The sequence below is a fragment of the Zonotrichia albicollis genome, chromosome 5, assembly GCF_047830755.1.
Source record: "Zonotrichia albicollis isolate bZonAlb1 chromosome 5, bZonAlb1.hap1, whole genome shotgun sequence".
Classification (NCBI taxonomy): Eukaryota; Metazoa; Chordata; class Aves; order Passeriformes; family Passerellidae; genus Zonotrichia; species Zonotrichia albicollis.
In genome coordinates this window covers 6,985,274-7,011,714 of record NC_133823.1, presented here as the reverse complement: position 1 = coordinate 7,011,714, position 26,441 = coordinate 6,985,274, and the positions used below count along the sequence as shown (strand labels likewise).

Genomic DNA, 26,441 nt, shown 5'->3' with positions numbered 1-26,441 from the left:
TTAAATGGGAATCAAGATTTTTCCAAGACCTCTCCGAGTGCTCCGTTCCCAGGACCCGTCCAAAATTCCATGTTTTTCCATTTGCTTTTGTAATCAGGAGAAACCCAATTCACAAATAATAATTTAAAAATAATAACAATAATAAAAGCTGAAACAAACAAACAACAAAATCCAGCGGGATTTCTCAAATCCTCCTTTGCCAGGTTGGTTTTGGGAGGGGAAAAAGTAATTTTCCTGGGATGGAGCCGTTCGCTTCCACATCTGGGATGCATCCATCCCTGCAGCTCCTCTGTTGGAGCACCTCTGATCCCTGCGGCCTCCCAAGCCCCTTTCCCGGCTATTTTAGGAGAGAATGTTTTGTCCAGCACCCCCACAGATCCTTTCTGGGAATAGGAGGGAATGACCCAGGGCATTGGATGGATGGAAAAGTGAAGGCAGAGCTTGGGATGCATGGAATCACGGGATGGTTTGGGTGGGAAGGGACCTTAAAGATTTTCTAATTCCAATGGGATGTGCAGGGACACATCCCACTGTCCCAGATGGATCCAACCTGGCCTTGGGCACCGCCAGGGATCCAGGGGCAGCCACAGCAAATCTGGGAATTCCAGCCCAGCCAGCAATTCCTTGCCAAGATCCCAGCCCAATCTCCCCTTTCCCAGTGGGAGCCATTCCCTGGCTCCTGTCCCTGCAGGCCTTGTCCCCAGTCCCTCTCCAGCTCTCCTGGAGCCCCTGCAGGGACTCTGAGGATTTCCTGGAATTTTCCCTTCTCCAGGGGAACATTCCCAGCTCTGCCAGCCTGGCTCCAGTGCAGAGGGGCTCCAGAATCCCAGAATGGTTTTGGTTGGGAAGGGACCTTAAATCCCGTCCCATTCCCACCCTATCCATGTTCAGGGACACCTCCCACTATCTCAAGTTTTTCAAAGCCTTATCCAACCTTGGGTGGTTGTTCCTCCAGTTAAAATCCAAGAAAAACATGGACACCACAATCCCATGGAAACCTCACCTCCAAGGCAGGGCTGAGCTCCCCAAAATGCTGCATCCATGCTTTCCAGGGACTATCCCTGCTCCTGACAGGAAAAATCTCAAATTTCCAACATCCACACCAACCTGCTGCTGGCAAATCCCAGAGGAGCCGCTCCAGAGCTGGTGGAGTTCAGGACAACATTTCCAGGTAACTCCGAGGTTAGGGATTTGTTTACTTACTCCTAGCTCCATCCCAGAAAAACATTTCCTGGAATTTGGAGGGAATTCTGCTTGCCTGTCCCTGCAGTCTGTCAGAAAACAGCGATTCCAGGGCTTCCGTAAAGCCAGAAAGGAAATCCATGGAGGAAAAAGCGAGGAATGACAGCTTTGATCCCGGCTCCCAGTCCCACTCCTCAGGTGAGGGAAAGGTTAAACTTCCTCTTTGTGACCGGAAAATCCCAGGGTGTTGTGGGAATTTGAATTCCACATCTTCGGAGCTGACTTTGACACCGGGCTGGGCCATTCCCAGGAGGAATTTCGCAGGTGTGAGGCAGCAGCTCATGGAATGTCCATGCAGGACAGTGGGGGGTTAGGCCTGACTCTAGGCTGGGTTTAGATCCTGCCCCAGTCCAGCCGGAATGGGTAGGAAAGGTGGGAATAAAAAAGGAATGTGCTCCACTAGGAATCCAGGAGGGAATAAAGCTCCTTTCAGTTTTCCAGGGGCAGGAACCATTAACCATGAGGACAGGAGGGACTGGGATCAGATCCCGTGTGGAGCCAACTGGAAACAACTGGACAAGGGACGGAGGGACAGGAGCCAGGGAATGGCTTCCTCTAGGAAAGGGGAGATTGGGCTGGGATCTTGGCAAGGAATTCCTGGCTGGGCTGGAATTCCCAGATTTGCTGGGGCTGCCCCTGGATCCCTGGCAGTGTACAAGGCCAGGTTGGGATAGTGGAAGTTGTCCCGGGATGCAACGGGCTGAGCTTTAAATCCATCCCATCCCAAACCTTCCCGGGATTCTGTGACAACGGGGATATGTTTGCACCCCCACAGCTGCCCCTAGTTTTGCCTTGTGCAGCTGCTCCAAGAGGAAAATTCCGGATCCATTTTGTGCCGGAGGCAGCGGAGCAGCCACAATTCCCTCCTTCCCCTGCCTCACCTGGCTGAGCCTCCCAAGGGCCTGGAGAGCCTCCTGGAAAAACCACTCGGGAATTAATTCCGTGCGCTAACGAGCTGACCTTTATTCCGCAACAATTCCCAAGCTAATTGCGCTCATTCCCTCTTCCCGAGGCATTGACAAACACGTCAGAGGAGCCGCTTTTCCTATGGATCAAGAGGGAAAATGGGAAGAAACCTCCAATCAAGGACTTTTCATCGGAGCTCGGGGCAGGATGTCTGCGCTCCGTGGGTGTTTTTCAAGGGCTCTTCCATGCCCTGCATGGATTTGCATCCCATTTTCATGGGAAAAAAAAGCAAGTCCCGGAAAATTTCAACAGGCTCCAAGCACCTGTGAATCCCTGAGAGCTTTTTTGTTCTCCATGGATTTATTTCTAGCCAACGGAACGAGGGCGGCTCGTTGAAATCCGCTCCGAGTGTTTCTCGCTCCAAAGTTTTCCCTCCCCGCTTCCCAGGGATGGATCTGGATTTTTGGGATAGGATGATGCTGAGAATGCTGCCCCATGGGGGGATGGGATGGGATGGGATGGGATGGGATGGGATGGGATGGGATGGGATGGGATGGGATGGGATGGGATGGGATGGACAGGTCGTGCTCCAGGGTGTGCACACAGCTCCAGTTCAATGTGGGAATTCTGGGATTCCCTGGATGTGCTGCTTCCTTTTGGGAGTTCACCCGCTGAGGGAGAATTTTCCTTTTCTCCTTTTTTTTCCTTTCCATAAAATCATGGAATGCTTTGGGCTTTAAATCCCATCCCATTCCACCCAATCCATGGGCAAGAACACCTCCCACTATCCCAGTTCACTCCAAACCCCATCCAGCCTGGCCTTGGACACTTCCAGGGATGTGGCATCCACAACTTCTCTGGGAATGATCCACCATGGATCCCCCAAAACCATTTTTTCCCCAAAACCCCTTCCCCCCTCCCCACATTCCAAACCCAAATCTTACCCACAAAAACAGGGATCCAAAATATCCTGACGTCTCCATCCCTTCCATGTGGCCACGGGATATGAGACAAACAGAAGCCAGACTGGGAATAACAGGGAAAACAAGGGAGGAATGTGGATTTTAGGGAAAACAAATGTTATTTGTTTACCTTCCCCACCAATAAAATTCCCAACATGGAAATAATGAAGGGAGCTGGGAAATGAAATAGTTCGGAATCACCGAGCTCGTAAAAAATTATGAGCCCAGAAACAGAAGGATTGGAGGGGGGGAAAAAAAAGGTGGAAAAACCAGAGGAGTTCTTGTCTTCAGCCGGATTTTTTATTTGGGAATTAATGGGGGTCGCGTCAGGGCATGGAAATCCCATAAAGCAGAGCCGAGACGGGAAAACTCTTCCTGAGGAAGAAGTGGAGCTGGATTGGGGGGAAAAAAATCAGGAAAAGGTTGTTGGGAAAGCTGAGGTTTTAGGCAAAAAAAACCCCTGGAATTCCAGAGAGGAGCAGGGATAGAAAAAGGTCCTGCATTCTTAAATCCCAAATCTGGCAGGAACAGATGGAGCCTGACCACTGCTAAAAATAATTTTTTGTTCCACATGGATTTTGTCCCACAGATTCTGAGTTTTCCTAAGGATTGCAAGACTCCTGTCTGTCCTTCCCAGTGATTTTGGGATGAAATCTCAATTGTTCCAGTGGAATTTCCACACTTGGAAGTGCAGGAAATAGGATTGGGTGCTGTTGGGAATTCCCTTCTCAGGCCTAAAAATGGGATGTGGATCCCTGTGTCCTGGAGGGAAAGCTGGAAAAGGTGGGAAATTCTTTGATTTCCAGCATTTCACCTATTTTTTTGTTGGGATTTGGGATTTTTAGAGGGGGTCTTTGTTTGGGATTTTTTTTATTCATGCAGGAATGTGAAGGTTCCAAATCCACCCCAAGCTCCATCAGTGCTTCCAAAAAACCTTTTCCTGAGCCCAGCTTTTCCCAAGGCTCCTCATGGACATTGTAGGAACAAAGATCAGGATTTAGAGTGGGTGTCCAGAGACTGCTCCAGGTTTTTTTTTTTAGGAGCAGGATGATCAGAGGGAGCAGCTCTGCTGGGAGCCAGGCTGGGAGAGCTGGGAATGTTCCCCTGGAGAAGGGAAAAATCCAGGGAATCCTCAGAGTCCCTAAAGGGCTCCAGGAGAGCTGGAGAGGGACTGGGGACAAGGGATGGAGGGACAGGAGCCAGGGAATGGCTCCCACTGGGAAAGGGGAGATTGGGCTGGGATCTTGGCAAGGAATTGCTGGCTGGGCTGGAATTCCCAGATTTGCTGTGGCTGCCCCTGGATCCCTGGCAGTGCCCAAGGCCAGGCCGGATCCTCCTGGAACAGTGGGAGGTATTCCTGGATGAAACTGCCTGAGCTTTCAAGTCCTTCCCATCCCAACCCATTCCTTGATCCCACTTTTTTTTCTCCTGGGATGAAAGAAGCTCTCCAGAGGCACAAACATCACCAGGGAGCCGCTCCTGCTCCCAAAATCCGGATGCTCCAGATCTGATGAATTCCCAGTGACTCTTGCCGACCCTATTTAGGTTAATCCCTTTCCTGGGGCTGGAGAAGGACCCATGGAATGAATTCCCAGGGGGAATCTGACCTGTGGATATGGAAAACCTGTGAAACCACCTGGATTTTGGTGCTTTTTTGGGACAAACTTCTCCAAAATCCTTCCCAATATCCCACCCAACCCTGTTTTCCAGCAGTGGGAAGCCATTCCCAATTTTCCTGTCCCTCACTGGTTACAATAGCATAAAATCAGCTTTTTTCCCATAAAGCTGCACATTCCACCTGAATCCAGACACAAAGACCCTTTCCCACTCTGGATCATATCCCACCTTCCCCAAAATCTGCTTTTGGGTGCCCCTTTCCCAGCTTTTACACCACGGAAGCCCCCTGGAATTCCAGGGGATTTATCTGGACAGACTTCTGACATTGTTAAACAAATCCCATCCCGGATTTTTCCCCAGAGCACAGGGCTCCATCAGCAGGCCCTGCAATGCCATTTTTCCAAGGAAAAATCCTGGATTTCGTCCCACTTTCAGAATTCAACCTCACTTTAAGTGGCTTCCAGCAGAAACTAGGAATGGGAGAGGAGGATTTTAAATCCCTTTGGGAATAACCTGGCTCAGGGTTATCTCCTGATGGAATTTCTCCCCTTCCCTGCTTCGAGGAGCACAGAATTCCCTCCTTTCCCTCCCTCTGGAAGAGCAGCTCAGTGTCCTTTTCCACCACTTCTATTTTTAAGCCTCCCGAGGCTAAGGAATAAAATCCCAGCTGGAAAACCGGGAGAGAAGGAGCCAAGCAGACTTTGGGCTCCAATTTAGGCAGGAAAAACCCCTTGGAAATTGATTCCAGACCTGGAGCGACCGGGATGAGGGAACAGCTGCCACCACCTCCGAGAGCATCCAGATGTGCCACCACCCCCCCCTTCCCTCACACTTCCCACCCTCCCTGTGTTCCCAGAGCCAGAAAAAAAACTGGGAATAGCCGTGTTGACAGGATGGATGGGTTGCTGCTGCTTCCCGGCCTCTGGAGAAGTGATATTTTTGGGAGTCGGGAATGTCCTGACGGCTCGGGGTTGTGATGTCACTGTCAGCTGATGGATCCCGGCTTCCAGGAGTTCAGGAGGCCAGGCTGGAAAAGGCTTGGAGCAATCTGGGATAGTGGAAGGTGTTCCATGGAATGGGATGGGATTTAAGGTCCTTCACCACCCAAGCCAGTCTGGGATTTTAGGATTATTTGGTTTTCCCAAAGTTCCCTGTGGATGGTGCTGAATGATTCCTGGGAAGCCACCTTGGATCACATCCCCCTGTTCCCTCTGGGAGCACCTGAAGCCCCTTCCAGGTGTGGAATTCTGCACCTGGGAGAGCTCTGACTTGGAATTTTGAAATAGTTTTCATGGGAAGGGACCTTAAATCCCAGAGAACTGACGCTATCCATGGACAGGGACACCTCCCACTGTCCCAGGTGGATCCAAGCCCCAGTGTCCAACCTGGCCTTGGGCACTGCCAGGGATCCAGGGGCAGCCACAGAAAATCTGGGAATTCCATTCCAGCCCCTGCCCACCCTCCCAGCCAGGAATTCCTTGCCAAGATCCCAGCCCAATCTCCCCTTTCCCAGTGGGAAACCATTCCCTGTATAAATGGAATGGTGAGGCAGGGAGAAGAAGGTGCTCCAGGGGGGCCTGGATTTAACACATTCCCGATGTCCAAGGCCTGGTCGTGGGAGAACAATTCCCTGGAGCAGGAGCAATAAAAGGTTATGAGATCAACCTTCCCACCTGGCTGGGAGAAATCCTTTGATGTTAATCCGTGGATTTCCCATAAACCGTTATTGGAAAAGCGGCTGCCGGCGTTTGCTCCGGCACTGTGGGGTGTGGAAAAGCAGAGCGGTCCCAGTTCCTGGCTGCTGGTGGGATCCTTGGAGCAAAGAAATGCTGGATTTGGTCCACTGGAGAACCACCTGATCCAAGGAATTGGTTTGGGAATGTGTTGGGAGCTGCATGGTGAATGAGGCAGCTCCAAATCCCATCCAGCCTGGCCTTAGGGATTCCCAGGGATCCAGGGGAAGCCACAGCAAATCTGGGAATTCCAGCCCAGCCAGCAATTCCTTGCCAAGATCCCAGCCCAATCTCCCCTTTCCCAGTGGGAGCCATTCCCTGGCTCCTGTCCCTCCATCCCTTGTCCCCAGTCCCTCTCCAGCTCTCCTGGAGCCCCTTCAGGGACTCTGAGGATTCCCTGGAATTTTCCCTTCTCCAGGTGAACATTCCCAGCTCTCCCAGCCTGGCTCCAGAGCAGAACAGCTCCAGAATCGTGGAATGGTTTGGGCTGGAAGGGACTTAAAATCCCATCTCATTCCCACTCCATCCATGGGCAAGGACACCTCCCTCTATCCAGGTGGATCAAAGCCCCAATGTCCAACCTGGCCTTGGACACTGCCAGGGATGAAACTTCCATAACTTCTCTGGGAATTCCTTCCCAGTCCCTCACTCACCTCACAGCCAGGAATTCATTCCTAAAAGATTAATTTGGAAGCATTTCTCCTCATTCTATCCCATTTCTCCCCATTTTGATGTCTCCCCAGTATCACCTTTGGAAAAAGGATCCCCATCCCTATTCCCAGGCAATCCATTCCAGGGAAATTCAGAACCACGCCTCCCTGTACAGATTCTGGCTATTCCAATCCCAGAATTCTGGATTCTCCATTACCTCCAGGTGCTGAAGATGCCGGTATTTCTAAAAGAGTTTTCCATGCCTGGAATGTCGGAGCAGGGAATCCATGTTTGATACTCCAATGTTTTTTTCCATCTCACATCCCATTATCCATTTTTATCCCTTTCTCAGCATCCATTGCTCAGCTCCCTGGATATAAAAATAAACAGCTGGAATCTAAGCCCATTCCCAAAAAGTGGCATTTAATGGACTCCAGAGCTCCAGCTGCTCACCGGCACTTTAATGGGAAGCAGAACTCTTGGAATTAGCCAGCCTGGAATGTCTCATCCACCCACTGGCACACCAGGAGTGGAATTCCTGCTCCAGACCCTCTCCAACCTCGGCTTCTCCTTGGCACTAGGAGGACTTGGACGCGAAGGTTTGGAATTTTTCCATGGAGCCCAGAAGTTGTCCAAGGGGAATTTTCCCAGTGGTGAGGAGAGGATGGAAAATTGTCCTCACCAGCGGAGCTCTGAACTGTCGGAATTTGGGATTTGGTTCTCCATGGACTTGGGAGTGTCCAAGGCCAGATTGGAATGGGCTTGGAGCATCCTGGGATAGTGTGAGGTGTCCCTGCCCATGGAATGGGATGAGCTTTAAGGTCCTTTCCCTGAACCATTCCATGATTCCATGATCCCGTGGCTTGGGAAGATGAAGGATCACGGAAAAATTCCAACCTCAAGGGGAGGTCAAGGCCCAATCCCACGTCAGCTGCTGCTCCTGCTGGAATAAAACCTGGGAGGCATCCACAGCCTTTTCCTCTCTGTTTTATCCCAAATTTTGGTTTTCCTGCTTAGCCAAGATTTATTCCTGGCTGTTTTCTGGTTCCAGATGAGTTAAACAAGATTTGGATTCCAATCCCATCCCATGTGAACTCTCCCTTCTCCCAGATATCCCACCTCTCTTCCCTGTCTTTGTTCCAGCTTTTTTCCTTGTCTAATTCCCTCCCATCCAGTTCCATGGGAAGGGTGGGAATTTCCCAAAATTAAATCCCTGTTTTGTGCTAATTCCTAGTTGGGATGGAAGTGGGAGAGGTAAGAAAGAGGGAATGATCCTCTCCAAGTTATTTTTTTTTTAGGAATGAGTTAAGAATTTAAAAATTAATTAATAACAAGTTAACTTATTAAAATTAATTCATTAATAATTAATTAATTAATTATTTGTTTATTTATTAAAGTCTTCAACATCACTGGGATTTCTGGAGCTCAGACCATGAGGGAGATGATGCCAAATTATCTCCATTGCCCACAAAATTTGGGATTTCTGGTATTCCTTAAAAAAATGGATCTGGAATTGAAGGAAATTAATTTCCATTATCCTACAGGAATAGAGTATTTTTAGGGTTTTTTTCCTTGCAAAGGAAATAATGGAATTCCCAATCCCTGATTATTTGGACAACGGGAAAACAGCAATAAAATCCAACCTGCATTTGTGTTACTGTTCTGTTTGTTTCCCCTTGGATTGCATAATTCCTAAAAAAAGCCAGGAATGGTTTGGAGGTGCCTGGCTCTGATTTCTCCCAGTCCCGGGGGTGAAAAGAGGGATGAGCTCTTCCCGGCATTCCAGCACGGAGAACTCCAAACCTCTCCAACGACCTCCCTGTCCCTCTCTGGAGTTGCTGGGAAGCTCCAAGGCCATTTCCAACCCTTTGGAAATGACTCATCCTGATTGTTCCCTGTTTTCCATGGAGGGAAACAATGAATCCAGGCTTTGTTTTCCAGCCATGGATTTGCCAGTGGATGATTCTTCCCACTGTTTTCATTGGCAAAGAGGAATTTTAAACCTCTGGTGTATCCTGGGGTTTCTTTTTCCCACTTTTCCACATCCTCCAAATCCTATTTGTCCTTTTTGGCTTGGGACAGAAGCAGAACCTTTGGAATCTGCTCCAAAGGGTGAAAAAACCAGGGATGAAGAGGTTCCTCCCTCCTCCACCGGCCCCAGGAATTCCATCCAGTAAAGTGCCCTGGCTCCATGGGAAAACCTCCAGGATATCCCAGCACTGAGGTTGGAAAATGGATGAATTTCATTCCCATGAGTTCTGGGAAGAAGGAAAAAGAGGGGAAAATGGGCTGGATTTGGGAGAGCCGCCACTTCCCGAATTTGTGAGACTGTAATTCCCATCCCTTCCTGGGATGCTGGACATGGATGGGGCCTGGATAAAATTCACAAGTGGAAAAGGTGAAGAGGATGGAGGGAAAAGTGGGAAAAGACCAAAAAAGAAGGGAAAGCAAAGGGAAAATGCACAGGGAAACATTTGGTTTGGATATTGGGAAGAATTCCTTCATGGAAAAGGTTGCCAAGCATGGAAATTCCTGGTGTTCAGCCCATGGGACATGGAATGCTGACAGGGATGGAGCAGCCAAGGGCCAGGGAGTCTCCCTGGAATCATCCCAAATGCCAAAGAGAGGCACTCAGGGAATCCAAAAAGTTGGGAAAGATATCCAAATCCAGCCTTCAAAGCCCTGTTTTCCAGGGAGGTTTGGATCCCCCATCTCCGGATGTGTCCAAGGGAAGGTTCTGGATGGGCTCTAAGGTCCATCCCACCCCAAACCATTCCATGATTTCCATGATTCAACCCAATATCCCAAATATCCACTGAACCTTTCCCAAAAGTCAGAATTCCACGGCCTGAGGTCGCTTGAAGATGAAGGATCATGGATCCCATGGAATGGGAGGAGCTTTAAGGTCCTTTCCCTGAACCATTCCATGATTCTGGGAAGGCTTGGGAAGATGAAGGATCATGGAAAAGGTTCCAACCTTGAGAGGAAATCCAGGCCCAATCCAACCTCAGCAGCTGGAATAAAACCTTGGATGCATCCCGAGCCTTTTCCTCTCTTTTTTTATAAGGGATAAAAATACCCGGCACATTTCAGGGATTGGCTCTTTGGGAAGGCTGGGATGGGAATGGAAAAAGCAGACGGGACAAATTCAACTCATTTTCCTCTGGAAGCGGATTCTGGATGGAGCCAAACCCAGAGCAGTTTCACGGCTCATTTCTTGGGAGTCTCCTGCAGATCCCCACAAATCATCCCTCAATCCGAGGGTTTGGGCTTTTCTGGGATGAATCCCGACTGCAGCTGTCACACAACACAGGGTTATCCATGGAAAAAGCCGATTTCAGGAATTTCAGGTTATCGATCCACCTTTAAATTCATCACCACCTTTTCCACGAGTGCGTTTACAAGGGGGGAAATTCCAGCACTGGGAATCACCATCCTGGGAAAGCCCGAAGGGGTCAGGCCTCATGGAAAGGCTGAAATGAGCCGTGTCACGCGAATCCAGGGAAATCTCCAGCTTCCCATAGGAAAACTCACAGGTTTGGGAGCCAGGAGGCCACACAGTGTTTTTTAGGGAGCATCCTATTGGATCAGTGTTCCTGTTGGACCAGCATTCCAGGGAATGAGCAGAACCCATGGCAGGCCCCGTAATCCAACAAATCCAGCTGCCAACAGCTCCCAAAAAATATTTATGGAAGCGCCTTGACTCAGATCCCACTTCTCATCCCGCTCTCCCTGTGCTGCCTCCCTCTTTTCCAACCACTCCAGCAAAATCCGCCAGGATTTTGGGTGAAAATTTGCAGGTGGAAAATGCTCCCTTTGGAGCAGATAAAACTGGGCACTGCCTGGAAAATTGTCCTTAGTGGGGAGCAAAATCCATCTCGCTCATTCCCGGGATTTTTTGGGATGGATGCTGGAGATCTAGGGAATTCAGCCCCTCGGTGGGATGGAAGTTTTCCAGCTCCTTCAGCTCCCGGAGGGAACGGGAACACAACAGGGGTGTTGTGTCTGGATGGTCCCAAAGGTGTCCCCACACTTTGGAACTGCAGGCTGGAATTACTCCCGGCATCAGGTCGAGGAAATCTGGGATCAGGGAAACGCTCAAGCAGTGGAACTTTTGGCAATTAACTTCCAGGGAATCTTGGAATCATGGAACAGGTTATGATGGATAGGATTCTAGGATCATCCCATTCCCACCCCATCCATGGGCAGGGACACCTCCCACTATCCCAGGTGGATCCAACCCCAATGTCCAGCCTGGCCTTGGGCACTGCCAGGGATCCAGACGCAGCCACAGCAAATCTGGGAATTCCAGCCCAGCCCCTGCCCACCCTCCCAGCCAGCAATTCCTTGCCAAGATCCCAGCCCAATCTCCCCTTTCCCAGTGGGAGCCATTCCCTGGCTCCTGTCCCTGCAGGCCTTGTCCCCAGTCCCTCTCCAGCTCTCCTGGAGCCCCTCCAGGAACTTTGAGGATTCCCTGGATTTTTTCCCTTCTCCACAATCCCGATTTTCCCATTCCCACTCCCAAGAGAAGGCACAGTTCCATCCCCACAATCAAAACACTGGGAACAGGAATGTTTCAGAGCATTTCTTTGGGAATCACAGTGCTTTGGGCATTATTGCAGATAAGGCAGGCATGGGTGATCCAGAACAAATTCCAGCCAATTCCCTGGATAACCGGAAGCCACAGGGAATTCTTTCCACAGCTCCCACCTGGATTTGGAGGAGGCACAACCAGGCCTGGAGCCGGATGTGGCTGTTCAGGGGAAAAAAAATGGGATGGAGTTGGTTTTTCCAGATGTTCCCTCCTGAATTTACCCACCGGAATCCCACAGGATCCTCTTGGCATGAAAGTTGGACTGGGAGCACGGATTTCCTTCTGGAAATCCCCGTTTTTATGGAATGGGATGCCCTGGATCCCTCTCTCCCATCACTGCTGACCCAGGTTTGCCAAGGGAATGCTGGGAATAAAATAGGATTTCCCATTGGAAGTGTCTCTAGGGTGAATCCCAAACTTTCAAGCCCATCCCATTCCAGGCATTCCACAACCCCTTATCCAAGCTGGCCTTGGAAGTTCCAAAGGAAACCCATGGATGGATTTTGATTCCTTGTCTTTCTGGGATAGACAGCAGCATTCCCAATGGGATGGGGGATGAGCATCCTACATTTGGCATTCCAACATGGATCATGCATCCATTTGGGGCTCTTGGGGTTGGGATCACAGGGAATTAGACCAGGATGTGAAATCCCAGAGTCCCCACAAATCCAAGAGATATTGGACCTGAATTCCCACTGTGGATTCCAGCAGAGCCCTCAGGGAATTCCAGACTCACTCTGGCACAGCTGGATCCTGGTGGGATAGGAGCAGGGACCAACATTCCCATAAAACCCAAACTCCCAATCCCAGCAAGGGCCAAACAGAAGCAACTTTTGTCCTCGGCTCCTCAGATCCTTTGGGATAATAAAACCTCTGGAAAATTGGAGTGAATCCTGGTGGTTTGATGGTGGCTATAAACAGGGATAGGGGTGGGAATGGGGTTTGGGAGGCTTTTAGGGAAAAAAAGAAGGAAAACGAAGCATTTAACAACGGAAAATGAAACCTCCACCCTGGGATGTGCAAATCCGGAGCCAATTCCTCCGCTCCAACTTTTGGGAAGGGGCCACGGATCAGCCAAAGCTCAGCAGCAGGGATGGGGTTATAAATCCCTATAAATCCCTATAAATCCCAAAGTCGTGCATTTTCCGTGCGGAAAGCACAGAGAAGGAGCTGCCCTATGCAATCTGGGAGATGTTCCAATGAGAATCCCGGGATTTGATCCCCCACGGATTACATCCCCATCCAACAAAGGAACTAAAATATTTTTCCCTATTTTTAAGCACAGCTTTAAAATCCCGGCCAGAGCAGGGCAGGAGTGCCATCAGAGGTTTTTCCTGGGAAACTGATTCCTTGGGATCACTTTTCCCAGTTCCCCGCTCATTCGGAGCAGCCACAGCTCCAAGGAAAACATGGAATCAAGGATAAATCTCATCCTGCTGAAGGGAGGGTGGGAAGATCCCGAACCAGCAAAGGTGCCGGAGCAGCCGGATATTAACGGGATTTTCCTGGTGGGAAACTGGGACAAGATTTCTTGCAGGGTGAGAATTTGAGGATTAACATCCTCGCAGCACTGGAAAACCCTGGGAATCATGGAATTATGGAACTATACAGGGTAGGAAAGACCTCTGAGCTCAAGCCCAACCCTGCCAAGGTCACAAATGCCCAAGTGCCACATCCCATGGGATCATCCCACTCCAGGAACAGGAGGAGGGAACAGCAAAAGAGGGAATGCCCCAGCATTCCCATTGGATCCATGAGAAGCTGAGCAGGTTGTGGATCACGGATTTGTTTGGAAAACAAATCCTGCCCCAGGACAGGTTTATCACTCCATTAATGCCTGGCAGTGGCGAGGATGGGTTGGGATGTTTTCCATAAGAATCTTTGGGAATACAAGGGAAAAATGGCTGATTCTAAAGGAATATCAGTGAGGCTCAGCCTGGAGAAAAGGAGGATCAGGAGGGACCTTCTGGCTCTGCACAGATCCCCGAAGATTTGGAGCCAGGTGGGAGTTGGGATCTGATCCCTGGGAAAAACAGGAAAAGAGGGAACGGCCTGAGGTTGTCCCAGGAGAGGCTCAGGTTGGACACCAGCAGGAATTTCCTCATGGAAAGGGTGGTCAGGGATTGGAAGTGCCCAGGGAGCTTTGGAATCCCCATCCCTGGAGGTTTCCAAGGAATTCCCGGATGAGGCACTCAGTGGGGATCAGGCACAGCTTGGACTCGATGATCCCAAAGGTCTTTTCCAACCTCAGGGATTCTGGGATTCTGCAAATACTGACACTAAAAAGACCAAGAATTCCCAAAAAAAGTGGCCGGGAGACAGCAGGAGAGGAGGAAATCAAAGCCCAGCTGCTCCTGGGATTCCTCTCCCAGTTGGAATGGGAGACCTGTGGGATTGTGGAGCAGCTCCAAGGGAAAACCAGCTCCAGAATTCCATGAAGGAGTGCAAAGACCTCAAAATCCAAGAGAAACTGGGATTTTGTGGAGCACCAACTCCAAATCCCAGGTTTTGCACCACAACCTTTCCCACTCCCATTATTTCAGCTTTGGGAATGCGATGTGTCATCCAGGGGATTCCGGTTTTCCAACACATTTTCCACAGGTTTACAATACATAAATGGGAAAACACAAGGAAAAGGGAAACTGAGGCTGGATCAGGGAGTGAAAAGTGCTTGGAATCTGTGGGAATTGCTCAGGCCGGCAAATCCCAAATCTTGCCCTGAGGACACCCTGCACATTCCCAACTTCTGGATGGAAAGGTCCTTTCCCTGCTCCCTCCTCGGATTTTCACTGGAATTTGGGATTTACCAACCAGAGCAGCAGGAAAACTCAAACAAAACACAGATGTCTGGAAAACCAGGAATATTTTGGTGGAGGTTTTGGTTAGGTGACACTTCCCAGGTGGAATTCCAAAGGGAAGAGGAGTCTTTGGCAGCAGCTGGCAGCAGCCTGGATGAGGTTGTTCCTTCTCCACTTCCAAAATTCCTTCCCAAAATTCCTAGGCAGGCACGGGAGCAGCTTCAGTTGAAAGGTTTCACCAGTTTCATAGCAGCGTAGTTCTGGAAGGATGGAAAAACATGGGAATCATTGGAAAAATGAGGGAATCACTGGAAAAATAAGGGAATCATTGGAAAAAAAGAGGGAATCCTTGGAAAAATAAGGGAATCATTGGAAAAATAAGGGAATCATTGGAATAATAAGGGAATCCTTGGAAAAATAAGGGAATTATTAGAAAAATGAGGGAGTCACTGGAAAAACAAGGAAATAATTGGAAAAAATAGGGAATCCTTGGAAAAATAAGGAAATAATTGGAAAAAAGAGGGAATCACTGGAAAAATAAGGGAATCATTGGAAAAAATGAGGGAATCCCTGGAAAAATAAGGGAATCATTGGAAAAATAAGGGAATCCTTGGAAAAATAAGGGGATCATAGGAAAACTAAGGGAATTATTAGAAAAATGAGGGAGTCACTGGAAAAACAAGGAAATAATTGGAAAAAACAGGGAATCCTTGGAAAAATAAGGGAATCATTGGAAAAAAGAGGGAATCCTTGGAAAATGAGGGAATCAATGTTAAAATAAGGGAATCATTGGAAATATGAGGGAATTCTTGGGAAAAAAATGAGGGAATCCTTGGAAAAATAAGGGAGTGATTGGAAAAATTAGGGAATCCTTGGAAAAATAAGGGAGTGATTGGAAAAATTATAGAATCCTTGGAAAAATAAGGAAATTATTGGAAAAAGGAGAGAATCACTGGAAAAATAAGGGAATCACTGGAAAAATTAGTGAATCACTGGAAAAAATAAGGGAATGATTGGGAAAAAAAAGGGAATCATTGAAAGAATTTAACAAGCACCAGGAGTCATTCCTGGATTTTGGTTGCTCTTCCCAAAATTTTTAAGAGAAATTCCCACCTCTTCAAACCCTTGGAAGAAATTTGGCCCCTCCCTCCAGCACCATCCCAGTGTCCAACTGGTGGGAAGCATTCCCAGTTTCCTTTGATTTGCTGGAACATCCTCCTCTCCTCTGCATCCCACTGCTCCTTCCCATCCTCTGGGATTCCCACAAATCTCATGGATCCACCATCCTACCCTTGGCTCTGTATCCCTACAGCTCCTTTTTCCATGATCCCACAAAATCCGGGACATCACCTCTTCTGTCCCTTGGGAAAGGGGTCCTGGAGCATTCCCAAAGCTGTGCCAGGATTTTTTGGAATGCAGAGTTTTCCAGCAGGGAGAGGCTCCTCCATCCCTGCCCCATCCTCATTTAGTCCAAGGAAAAATCCAGCCAGCAGCTCCATGGAATTTCCTCAAAGGCAACCAGGGCAGGCAAAGCTATCCCAGATTTTTTTCCCTCTGCATCCCAGAAAACCTTGGCATCTTGGCACACCAGTGCCAGTACTTGGTGTTGCTGAGGACATACCAGGAATGGCCTTCCCATGTTTTTTTTTTGGGATCTCCACCATTCCTGATATCATGGAATTGTTGAGGTTGGAAAAGAGCCACAGCCCTTGTTCGTCATTATCCATGTCCTCAAACGCCACATTCGGATGTTTTTGGAATAATTCCATGGATGGGGACTCCACCACTGCTCCAGGGCTAGACACTGCTGTCCATGAGGGATTTTCCTTAAAATCCAACCTGAAATTCCCTTGGAACAACTTGAGGCTGTTCCCTCTTGTCCTGTTGTTCCCTGGGAGCAGATCCCAAATCCCACCTGGCTCCAAACTTTCGGGGAATTGTGGAGAGCCAGAAGCTCCCCCTGATCCGCTTTTCTCCAGGATGAGACCCTTCCCCTCAGCTTTTCCTGGTGCTCCAGCCCCTTCCCAACTCCATTCCCATTCCCGGCCATGCTCCAACTCCTCCATATTTTCCCCATGAGGATCCCAAATCCAAAAAAAAAGTCACTTTTTAACCCATTGTGTTCCTCAGCAGGGAATTTTCCATCCCCCCGATTCCACCACCCCTCAGACCTCGGCCAATCCCTGCCACTCCGTACCGGGAAGGCATAGACGAAGATTCCCAGGAAAAGCAGCAGGATGAAGAGGAGGATGGCCAGGATCAGCACCCACTTGTAGCGGCGCCACAGGATGAACTTCAGGGTCTTGTACGGGGACGTGAACCACAGGAAGGAGGTCTCCGGACGCCTGGAGCCAAGGGAAGGACGGGTCACCTCGGAATTTCATCCTCCTGGATCCCCAGTCCCACCTGCCCTGGTGGTCCCAGACCAGCTTCAAAATCCCACAGGATTGGTGATCCAGACCAGCTTCCCAATCCCACTGGAATGTGTCAGCCCTCATCCCTCCAGGGATGTCCCATCAATGTCCACCTTGGTGGTCCTGACCAGTCTCTCAAATCCAAATGGATTCACGGCCCAGAATCCCACTGCTCTCAGGTCTATCATCTTTCTGGATACATCCCATGAATGTTCTTGGTGGTCCAGACCTGTCTCCCAAATCCCACTGGATTGGTGATCCAGACCAGCTTCCCAATCCCACAGAACTGCCAATCCAGACCAGCCTCCCAATCCCACTGGAATGGTGATCCAGGCCAGTTTGACTGGTGGGTTCCAGACCAGTCTCCCAAATCCTGCTGGATTGGTGGTCCAGACCAGACTCCCAGTCCCAATGGACTCATGGTCCACACCAGCCTCCCAATCCCACTGGAATGGTGATCCAGGCCAGCTTCCCAATCCCACTGGAATGTGTCAGCTCCTCATCCCTCTGCGTACATCCCACCAACATCCTCCTTGGTGATCTAGACCAATCTCTCAATCCCAATGGATTCATGGTCCAGATCAGTCTCCCAAATCTCACTGGATTGGTGACCCAGATCAGCCTCCCAGTCCCTTGGATTCATGGTCCAGGCCAGACTCCAAATCCCCCTGGACTGCCTCAGCTCTTCCATCTTCCTGGTACATCCCATCAGGGTCCTCCTTGGTGGTCCAGACCACCCTCCCAATCCCAATGGATTCATGGTCCAGAGCAGCTTCCCAATCCTAATGCTCTCAGGTCTGTCATCTTTCTGGATACATCCCATGAATGTTCTCTTTGGTGACCCAGACCAGTCATCCAATCCTACCCGACTGGTGATCCAGATCAGTCCCCCAAATCTGGATTGGTGATCCAGACCAGACTCCCAATCCCACTGGATTCATGCTCCAGACTAACCTCCCAAACCCCCTGGACTGTCTCAGGTCTTCCATCTTCCTGGATACATCCCACCAGTGTCTTCCCTGGTGGTCCAGACTGACCTCCCAATCCCACTGGATTCATGGTCCAGACCAGCCTCCCAATCCCACTGGATACGTGGTCCAGACCGGCCTCCCAATCCCACTGAACTGGTGATCCAGACCAGCTTCCAAATCCCAATGGATTTGCGGTCCAGACCAGTGTCCCAAATCCCATTGGACTGGTGCTCCAGATCAACTTCCCAATTCCACAGAACTTGTTCTCCAGACCTCCCTCCCATCTCCCCCCAGTTCCCAGTGGATCCTTCCCAGGTGCAAACCCAGTTCAGCCCAGTTCCCCGGAGCTGGAAACACAGAATTCCCATTTGGTCCTCAAGAATTCCATGCCCTGGTGGCTGCTTTTCCATTTGGGATGTTCTTACTTGGGATCCTCCAGTCTGGGGTTCATGTTGGGCTCATCCCGTCCCATCCCGGCTGGACGCTCCTCGTGCTCCTGCTCCGCCACGATTTCCAAAGTCATCTCCAGCTTGCCCTGGATGAGTTAAACAAAAACTTATTTATTATCCCCAAAAACAGGGGGGAAAGTGAGGAATGAACGTGGGATGGAAAATAGGGATTGGGAAGAGAAAATGTAATTTGAGCAGAACCAAACCATTCCCAACAATGACCATGATGATCTCAGGATTCCAAGATCCTCCAGCTGTCACTGGAGATATTCTGGGAAATCCCGGATCCCAATGACACCCAAATTTGGGCAACCACGGAATCCCAGGATCACTGAGGCTGGAAAAACCTCTGGGATCAAGTCCAAGCTGTGACCCATCATCACAGAGTTCCACAACCAGTCTTTCCCAATTCCCCGATTCCCAATTTCCTGGGAACCAGCTCAGGGTTTTTTGGTTGAATCACAGAATTCCATGCCTGGATTCCCTCACCTGCATGGAACAGTCACCAACACCTGGAACAGGAGCCCAGACACCTTTAAAATGATCCCTGGGACAGCTGGAATTTTTTCCTGGTGTTTAGGACACAAGATTGTTGGGAATAGTTGTGATATAAAATAAAATTTGGCGGCACATTCCAAAAACCAGGGTCCACATTCCACAAAACCGATCATTCCTCTGCACGGTGCCGGAAAACCTCCAGCCAACCACAGTGGATCTGGCTGGATCCACAAAACCTCCAGCTGGAAATGGAATTGCTTGCCCTGGCTTGAATTGAATGAAAATTTCAGGGAATTCTGGAATGGTTTGGATTGGGAAGGAATTTAAAGCCTTGAACACTTCCGGGGATGGGAATTGGAGTGAAGGATCCAAGGAAAAACATGGAGAGGTCACTTTACCGCCAGGATCTTCTGCTGGTTCTGCTCGGCCAAGCAGGGCCACCAGCCCTTGACGGTTTTCTGCTCGAAGAGGGACACGGAGCGGCCGGAGGACAGGGAATCATCCACAAGATCCAAGGAACACTTTTCCGCCGTCTTGGCAGGCTTGGGCATCCTGTTGAGATCCATCTGGATGGATCCTGCAGGGGAGAACATTCCAGGTGAGACATCTCAGTGGGAAAAATCCTTAAAACATGGAATGTTCCCTGATCCCACGGAGTTTGGGCCACTCCAACCATCCCAATCCAAACTCTCAACTTCCACTGTTCCAGGTGGCTCCAAGCCCCATCCAGTCTGGCCTTGGACATTTCCAGGGATCCATGAGCAGGCACAGCTAGTCTGGACAACTTGTGCTGGTGATGTTTCCTCTTTTTTTGGGATGGATTCCAAAATTCCTAACTTACCCAAATAGTCATCGAAGGAGAACTTGTCGTTGTCCCAGATCTGGAGGATCAGCTGGGGTGGGATCTTGTTTTCCGTCTTGTCCAAGCTCCAGAAGTGTTCCTAAAATCCCACCATGAAAAAAAACATGGGAAAATTAAAGATTAATCGGGAGAATTGGGCAGGGCCTGGCTCTGGAAATCCTGGAATTCCTGGGGTGTCCTGCTGTGGATCTGCAGGAGCACAGGTTCTGGAAAACTCTTGGATAAGGATAATCAGTGGAAAACCCAAGATGCTTCTGGAAGGCGTCAGCAGCAGTTTATGCCTTAATTTCATGATTTAAATTAATGTAATTAATTTATTTAAAGAATTTAATTTAATGAAATTTAGGAAATGGCTCCAAATTTCATGGGATCCCAAATAGGATCCAAATGGGATCCCAAATAGGATCCAAATGGGATCCCAAATAGGATTCTTAGGAGAGACAGAAATTCCCACAATTCCAATGAAGATGAGTCTCCAAGGTGAAGACAACAATGAGCATGGAGTGCTGGCGCTACCAAACTTCACCTTCCTCTTAATTCATGCAAAAATATGGGATTGGCACCTAAATCAGCACTTCCAGCAGGGAATTCCCAAGGATCCCTTCCCTTCCAGATCCACCACGGCTTTAATCTGCTCTCAGGTCTGTCACAGGCAGTGGGACAATCAGAGACCATCAAATGCCAGTTCTGCCTTCAGACCACCCACAGCTCCTGAATTTATTAATGGAACATGGATGTGGAACGGAAGATTCCATGGTATCCCAGGAATCTGCTGATATCACACTGGTGGCTCCAACCCCAGTGTCCAACCTGGCCTTGGGGATTCCCAGGGATCCAGGGGCAGCCACAGCAAATCTGGGAATTCCAGCCCAGCCAGCAATTCCTTGCCAAGATCCCAGCCCAATCTCCCCTTTCCCAGTGGGAGCCATTCCCTGGCTCCTGTCCCTGCAGGCCTTGTCCCCAGTCCCTCTCCAGCTCTCCTAGAGCCCCTCCAGGGACTCTGAGAATTCCCTGGAGTTTCCCCTTCTCCAGGGGAACATTCCCAAGTTATCCATGAGTTCTGCACCCCAGAGAAAGGAATATCCATTACCTGGGAAGCGGCATCCACATCACTATTTCCATGTGTGAAACCAGGAATTTTTTCCAACAGGGATCTAACACCACTATTGGGATATCTGGGAGATAGGATTAAGAACCCCAGAATCCCTGAGGTTGGAAAAGCCTTTTGGGATCAATGAGTTCAAGCTGTCCCCAGCTCAGCTCCAGGAATTCCTTGGACACCTCCAGGGATAGGGACTCCAAATCTCCCTGGACACTTCCTAAGCCTGACCATCCTTTCCCTTTAAAAAAATTCCTCTTGATGTCCAAAAAGAAATGTTGGGATAAAGGAGAAAGACAAAATCCCACCCAAAGCCAAGGGATTGTTGGGATTGTTATTCCTGGCTCCAGCAAGAAGCAGGAAAATCCCAGCGGGATTCCTGACACCCCTCCAAGGGTGTCCCGGTGGTAATTCCTCCTGGAAGCGTCAGAAATGACGGGATTTAATTAAAACCAGGAAATCCAGCGTTATTCATCCCTTGCTCCATAAATTCACCCCAAGACTCGGATTCATTATTTCATCCAATATTAAATTATAAAAAGGGAGGAAAAACGTGTCACATTCCATAGGAACACAAATATTCCAGCTGGGAGTCTGTGGGCACTCCAATCCCGTCGGATTCATTTTAAGAGATCCCCCTGGATGGTTCTGTTTCATTTTCGCTCCATTCCCTGCCCAGTTTGGGGAAAATGTGCCAGGAATTTTGCATTGGAGCATTTTATGGATGCATTCGAGATACTGGATAATCTAGAAATCTCAAAGGAAGTCCATGGAAAACTCCCTCTCTCCCCTCTGCTGGATGCAGTGGGTTGGGATGGATGTTTATCCAGGGGGATTTTTCTCAGCCTTTCCAGCCATTTTAAATTAAAACTGCTAAAAAGAGGGAAGAGTTGATGTTGATTCTTCCCTTTCCCAGAAACTGGGGAAAGAAGGGATCCATAGGGATCCAGGAGCCATGGATCCATCAATAACAAAGCTGGCATGACCTCAGGAGGGGCAAGAAAATTCCAAGGTGGCAGAAGATCCATCACCAGATCCTTTGGATTGTCCCTTCTGGGAGAAATCCAGGTTCCCAAGCTTGGCTTGGAAAATGGGGAAATATATGGAATTCTGGACCAGTTTGGGCTAGAAGGGACCTTCAAGACCATCTAATTTCCCAGCTGGAATATTCCCTGGAAAGGAAATCTCCACAAGCTCCATGTCCTCCAGGTGCCTCTTCTTCCCAGTGAATTCCTGGCTCAGAGGTTCATCCCATCATTCCCACAATCCATGGATATGCCCATGCTCCAGGTGCATCCCACACTCTCTTCTGGGCTGATGCAACTTCCCAAGGATTCATTGGAATTTCTCATTGCCCCATCCCATCCACAAGGAGCCAAACTTGAGGAAAACCTCACACTTGGGATCATGTCCCACCTATCCCAAGTGGATCCATGTCCTTGGGATAATGAAGCTGAAGGAAAGTTTGGATGGGATCTTGGGAAGGAATTCCAGGCTGTGCGAGTGGGGAGGAGCTGGAATGGAATTCCCAGAGAAGCCGTGGTTGTCCCATTTCTGGAAGTGTCCAAGGCCAGGTTTGATGGGGCTTGGATCCACCTGGGATGGTGGGAGGTGTCCCTGGATGGGCTTTAAGATCCTTCCCATTCCAAACCATTCCACGATTCCATGGAACTGCTGGTAAACCCGGCAGACTTTGGGATTCCACCTTCCCTCCTCCCCACTGCAATATCCAAGGAAAAAGGGAACAAAACCTTAGCTCTGCACCCTCTGCATCCCAATACCTCAGAACAACATTCCAGGGATAACTCAGGTGAGGCTTGACCCTTTCCAGGTGGGAATTGAATGCTCCATTTCTCCAAATTCCCCCCCTTTTTTTTTAATGGAAAAACACCATAAAACATCACTTGGCTGGAGACAAAACCTCCCAGCTCCAAGCCCTGTCCAGCTGGGGACACCCAGAGCTCTGCTGGAAAGGCAGGAAAAGGAACAGGGAATTGGGAAGGGGGAATTTGATGCCGAGAGAAGTTTATGGGTCCCTTTCAAGGCAGCGTGAAATTCGCTTCCATGATTAAATCGAGCTCCGAACATTCCCTATAAAAACAACCTAGAGCGCGAAATTTATATCCCGGCCTTGTCCAAACCACGGGGAAAAAAGGCTGGGATTATTGTTTGGGGGTTTGTTTTCCAAGTGAGGGGAGGCTCGGGGGTATTTTATGGATTTTTGTGGATAAAGCAGCAGGGAAAAAATGGGCTCAGATTCCCAGGAAAGTGTTGACAAGGCTGCAATTCTCCTGGACTGCGGGTGTGCTCCAGAATACAAAGGAGGAAACCTGACTTTTGGGAAGGAGAGGAAGTCTGGTCCCAAAAAGACACATTTCAGGTGCATCCTGCAGGAATTTGGGAGTCCTGGACATGCAGGAGACTCCCCTTGGATGTCACAGAATTCCTGAGGTTGGAAAATCCCTCCAGGATCATCCAGTCCAAGCTGTGCCTGATGCCCACCCTGGCACTCAGTGCCACATCCAGGAATTCCTTGGACACCTCCAGGGATGGGGATTCCAAAGCTTCCTGGGTGCTTCCAAGGCCTGAGCACCCTTTCCATGAGGAAATTCCTGCAGATGTCCACCCTGCCCCTCCCCCGACCCAGCCTCCTATCCTCTTATCCTGTTATTCCCTGGGAGCAGATCCCAGCTCCAACCTCATTCCAACATTCCAGGAAGTTGTGGAGAGCCAGAAGGTCCCCCTGGCTCTTCCTTTTCTCCCCGCTGAGCCCCTTTCCCAGCCCCCTCAGGAATTCTCCAGCCCGTTCCCAGCTCCATTCCCTTCCCTGGCCACGCTCCAGCCCCTCCACGTCCATAAGAATCCCAGAACCAGACCCGGCACATCCATGGAGATGTTGTTTGCTCCGACATTCCATGCAAATCCTTTCCTACCCTAAAGAACTTCCCAGATCCAGATCTGGCCACCACATCCAGCTGCTGCTGGAATTGGCACAGGAAACTGAACATTCCAAAAGCAATTCCACTCATTTTCCACCCCGTGGCACCTGCGGGATGTGGGAGTCGAGCTCTTCCCTGCGTGGATGCCTGGGAAAATGGGATCCACATCCAGGTGACCTTGGATTGTCCTGGTTGTCCCATGACCCATCCCACAACAGGCTTAACTGGGAATCCAAAGTTTAAACTTCCAGTTTAGGCTGGATTTTAGGGAAAATTCCTTCATGGAAAGGGCTTTCCAGCCATGCAGACGCTGTCCAGGGAAACAATGGAATGTCCATCCCTGGAATGATTTAAAATCCCTCTGGATGTGGCTGGCACCTGGGGACGTGGTCAGTGGTGGCAGAGCTGGTGATCTTAGAAGGCTTTTCCATCCTAAATCATTCCATGACTTTCTCGTTTTCCATCCCAGAAACTGTTTTCCTGCAGGACTCAAAAACCTGGGAATGTGCTCTTCCCATGCAGCCAACATGGTTTGAATTTTACAGAGCTGGAAGAGAAAGATGGCACCAAAAAAAAGCGGGAACAAAGAAGGAAATTCCAAGGGAATGAGGAGAAAAGCGTTAAAAAAGCATTTCCATGTATTCCAAAGAGCTGTCCTAAAGATGGGGATATTTCTCTTCCACAGAAATATTTTAAAATTTGGACTTGGGAAAATCCTCTACCAGAAAGAGAAGGAAAATCTTGTTAACATTAATCCAGCCAGGAAAGTTATGGAAAACCATCTTGAAGTGGTTGGAAGGTGCAGAAAAGCAGGGAAAAGAGTGGCACCTGTGTTTTCCTGGGTTTTTCCCTGTTTTCCAGACTCCCAGGTGTTCACATCAAACAAAAATATCATGGACAGTCATTCATCCAGGGGCATCCTTGTTTTTTTTGGAGAGAGTATTTGACTTGCAGCCCGAGTTGGGATGACCCATGGAGTCTCCATCTACATGAATTCCAGCATGGGAAGGACCTGGAGCTCTTGGAGCTGATCCAGAGGAAGAATCAGGATGATCAGAGTGATGGAGCAGCTCTGCTGTGGGAAAGGCTGGGAGAGCTGGGATTGCTGGAATTGGAAGGGAAAAATTCCAGGGAATGCTCAGAGTCCCTGCAGGGGCTCCAGGAGAGCTGGAGAGGGACTGGGGACAAGGCCTGCAGGGACAGGAGCCAGGGAATGGCTCCCACTGGGAAAGGGCAGATTGGGCTGGGATCTTGGCAAGGAATTGCTGGCTGGGCTGGAATTCCCAGATTTGCTGTGGCTGCCCCTGGATCCCTGGCAGTGCCCAAGGCCAGGTTTGACATTGGGGTTGGATCCACCTGGGATAGTGGGAGGTGTCCCTGGATCGAACTGGCTAAGCTTTCAGCTCCCTTCCCACCCAAATTATTCCATAATTCCTAATCCACCTGGCCACACTCCAGGGAGCTCCAGCATGGAACAAAAAAGGAGAATCACTGGAAAACTCCTTCCCTCCCGGCCCAGTTGGGCACAGGTGGTTTTGAGCAGCTCCCAATTCCCCACAGTCGCTCCCAACCTTTGATTGAAATTCCACCTTCTCGCGCCTGCCTTTCCAGCCGGGATTTTTACGGCCGCAGGAACCAAGCCGGAGTTCAAACAGCACATGGCGAGATCAAAAAATTCCTGGGGCTGGAATGCTCCACCCGGCTTTCCCTTCATTATTCCGGCCTTTACAGAGAGCTTTTACAAGGTGTTTATTTTCGGATCCAGCGTTGGAAGCCATGTGGTGGGAAAAGATTCCAGATCGGCACAGCGGGATGGATTTGCTTAAAGGGGTTTATGGAGGGCGGTCTTGGCTTTTTCCAAGTGGGATAATTGGATGTAGTACACCCTGTACTTGGGATTTGTGGGATATGAAGCGTGAAATAGGCCTGGCTGGGATTCTGTCAATCATTGGAACTGCCTGGGAAGGGCTTTGGAAGCTGGGAATTGTCTGGGATGGGGGATTCGCTCGGCATCTTCCCGGCCGAGGCGCTGGTTTTGTGGGAAATAAGATGGGATGGGGATCTCAGTGAGTTTTGTGGATCATGGGGGATTCTTGGGGATCACAGTGAGTTTCAGGGATGCCAGGGGTTTTGTGGATCCAAGGGGGTTTTTTGGGATCCCAGTGGGTTTCAGGGAAGGTCCCATTGCAAGCAGGAATCTTCGGGTACCTCATATTCCATGAATATTGAGGCTAAGTAAAAACAGGGATCATGGGATCACTGAGGTTGGAAAAGCCCTCCAGGATCATCCAGTCCAAGCTGTGCCTGATGCCCACCTTGGCACTCAGTGCCACATCCAGGAATTCCTTGGACACCTCCAGGGATGGGGACTCCAAAGCTCCCCGGGCACTTCCAAGGCCTGACCACCCTTTCCATGAGGAAATTCCTGCTGGTGTCCCAGAATTCCCGCAAGGATGCAGGAATTCCATCCAGGACCACTCACCTTCTTGGCCACATGGCACATCTGCTCTGCCGGGAGATAATCGAAGGGAAAGATGAATCTCCAGTTGAAATTCCCTTCTCCTCCCATGGATCTGTAGTGGACATCCGTCTTCTGCTTGTTCTCCTCGTGTCCCACCAGCCACCTGCCAGGGACAAACACAGCCCATGGAAAATCAGGATTGTGGAAGGATTTGGGATCTCACTCTATGTCACAACATCTGTGAG

At 49.6% G+C, this 26,441-nt stretch overlaps 1 protein-coding gene across 8 annotated transcripts in view; it reads right to left on the bottom strand.

The window, feature by feature from the left end:
* Positions 1-11,519: 11,519 nt before the first annotated feature.
* Positions 11,520-26,441, bottom strand: part of DYSF (dysferlin) — a 74,735-nt gene continuing 59,813 nt past the window's right edge. For 6 of the 8 annotated variants that reach the window (XM_074540708.1, XM_074540712.1, XM_074540710.1 and 3 more), the window contains 6 exons: positions 26,218-26,359; positions 19,677-19,776; positions 19,234-19,412; positions 18,314-18,423; positions 16,701-16,848; positions 11,521-14,763 (listed from right to left, as the gene is read on the bottom strand). In XM_074540708.1, the coding sequence (XP_074396809.1) occupies positions 14,725-14,763; positions 16,701-16,848; positions 18,314-18,423; positions 19,234-19,412; positions 19,677-19,776; positions 26,218-26,359 (718 nt within the window). In that variant the 3' untranslated portion in view covers positions 11,521-14,724. Of the gene's footprint in view, positions 14,764-16,700; positions 16,849-18,313; positions 18,424-19,233; positions 19,413-19,676; positions 19,777-26,217; positions 26,360-26,441 lie in introns of all 8 variants that reach the window. The other 2 variants (XM_074540707.1, XM_074540709.1) reach the window with 1 other exon arrangement.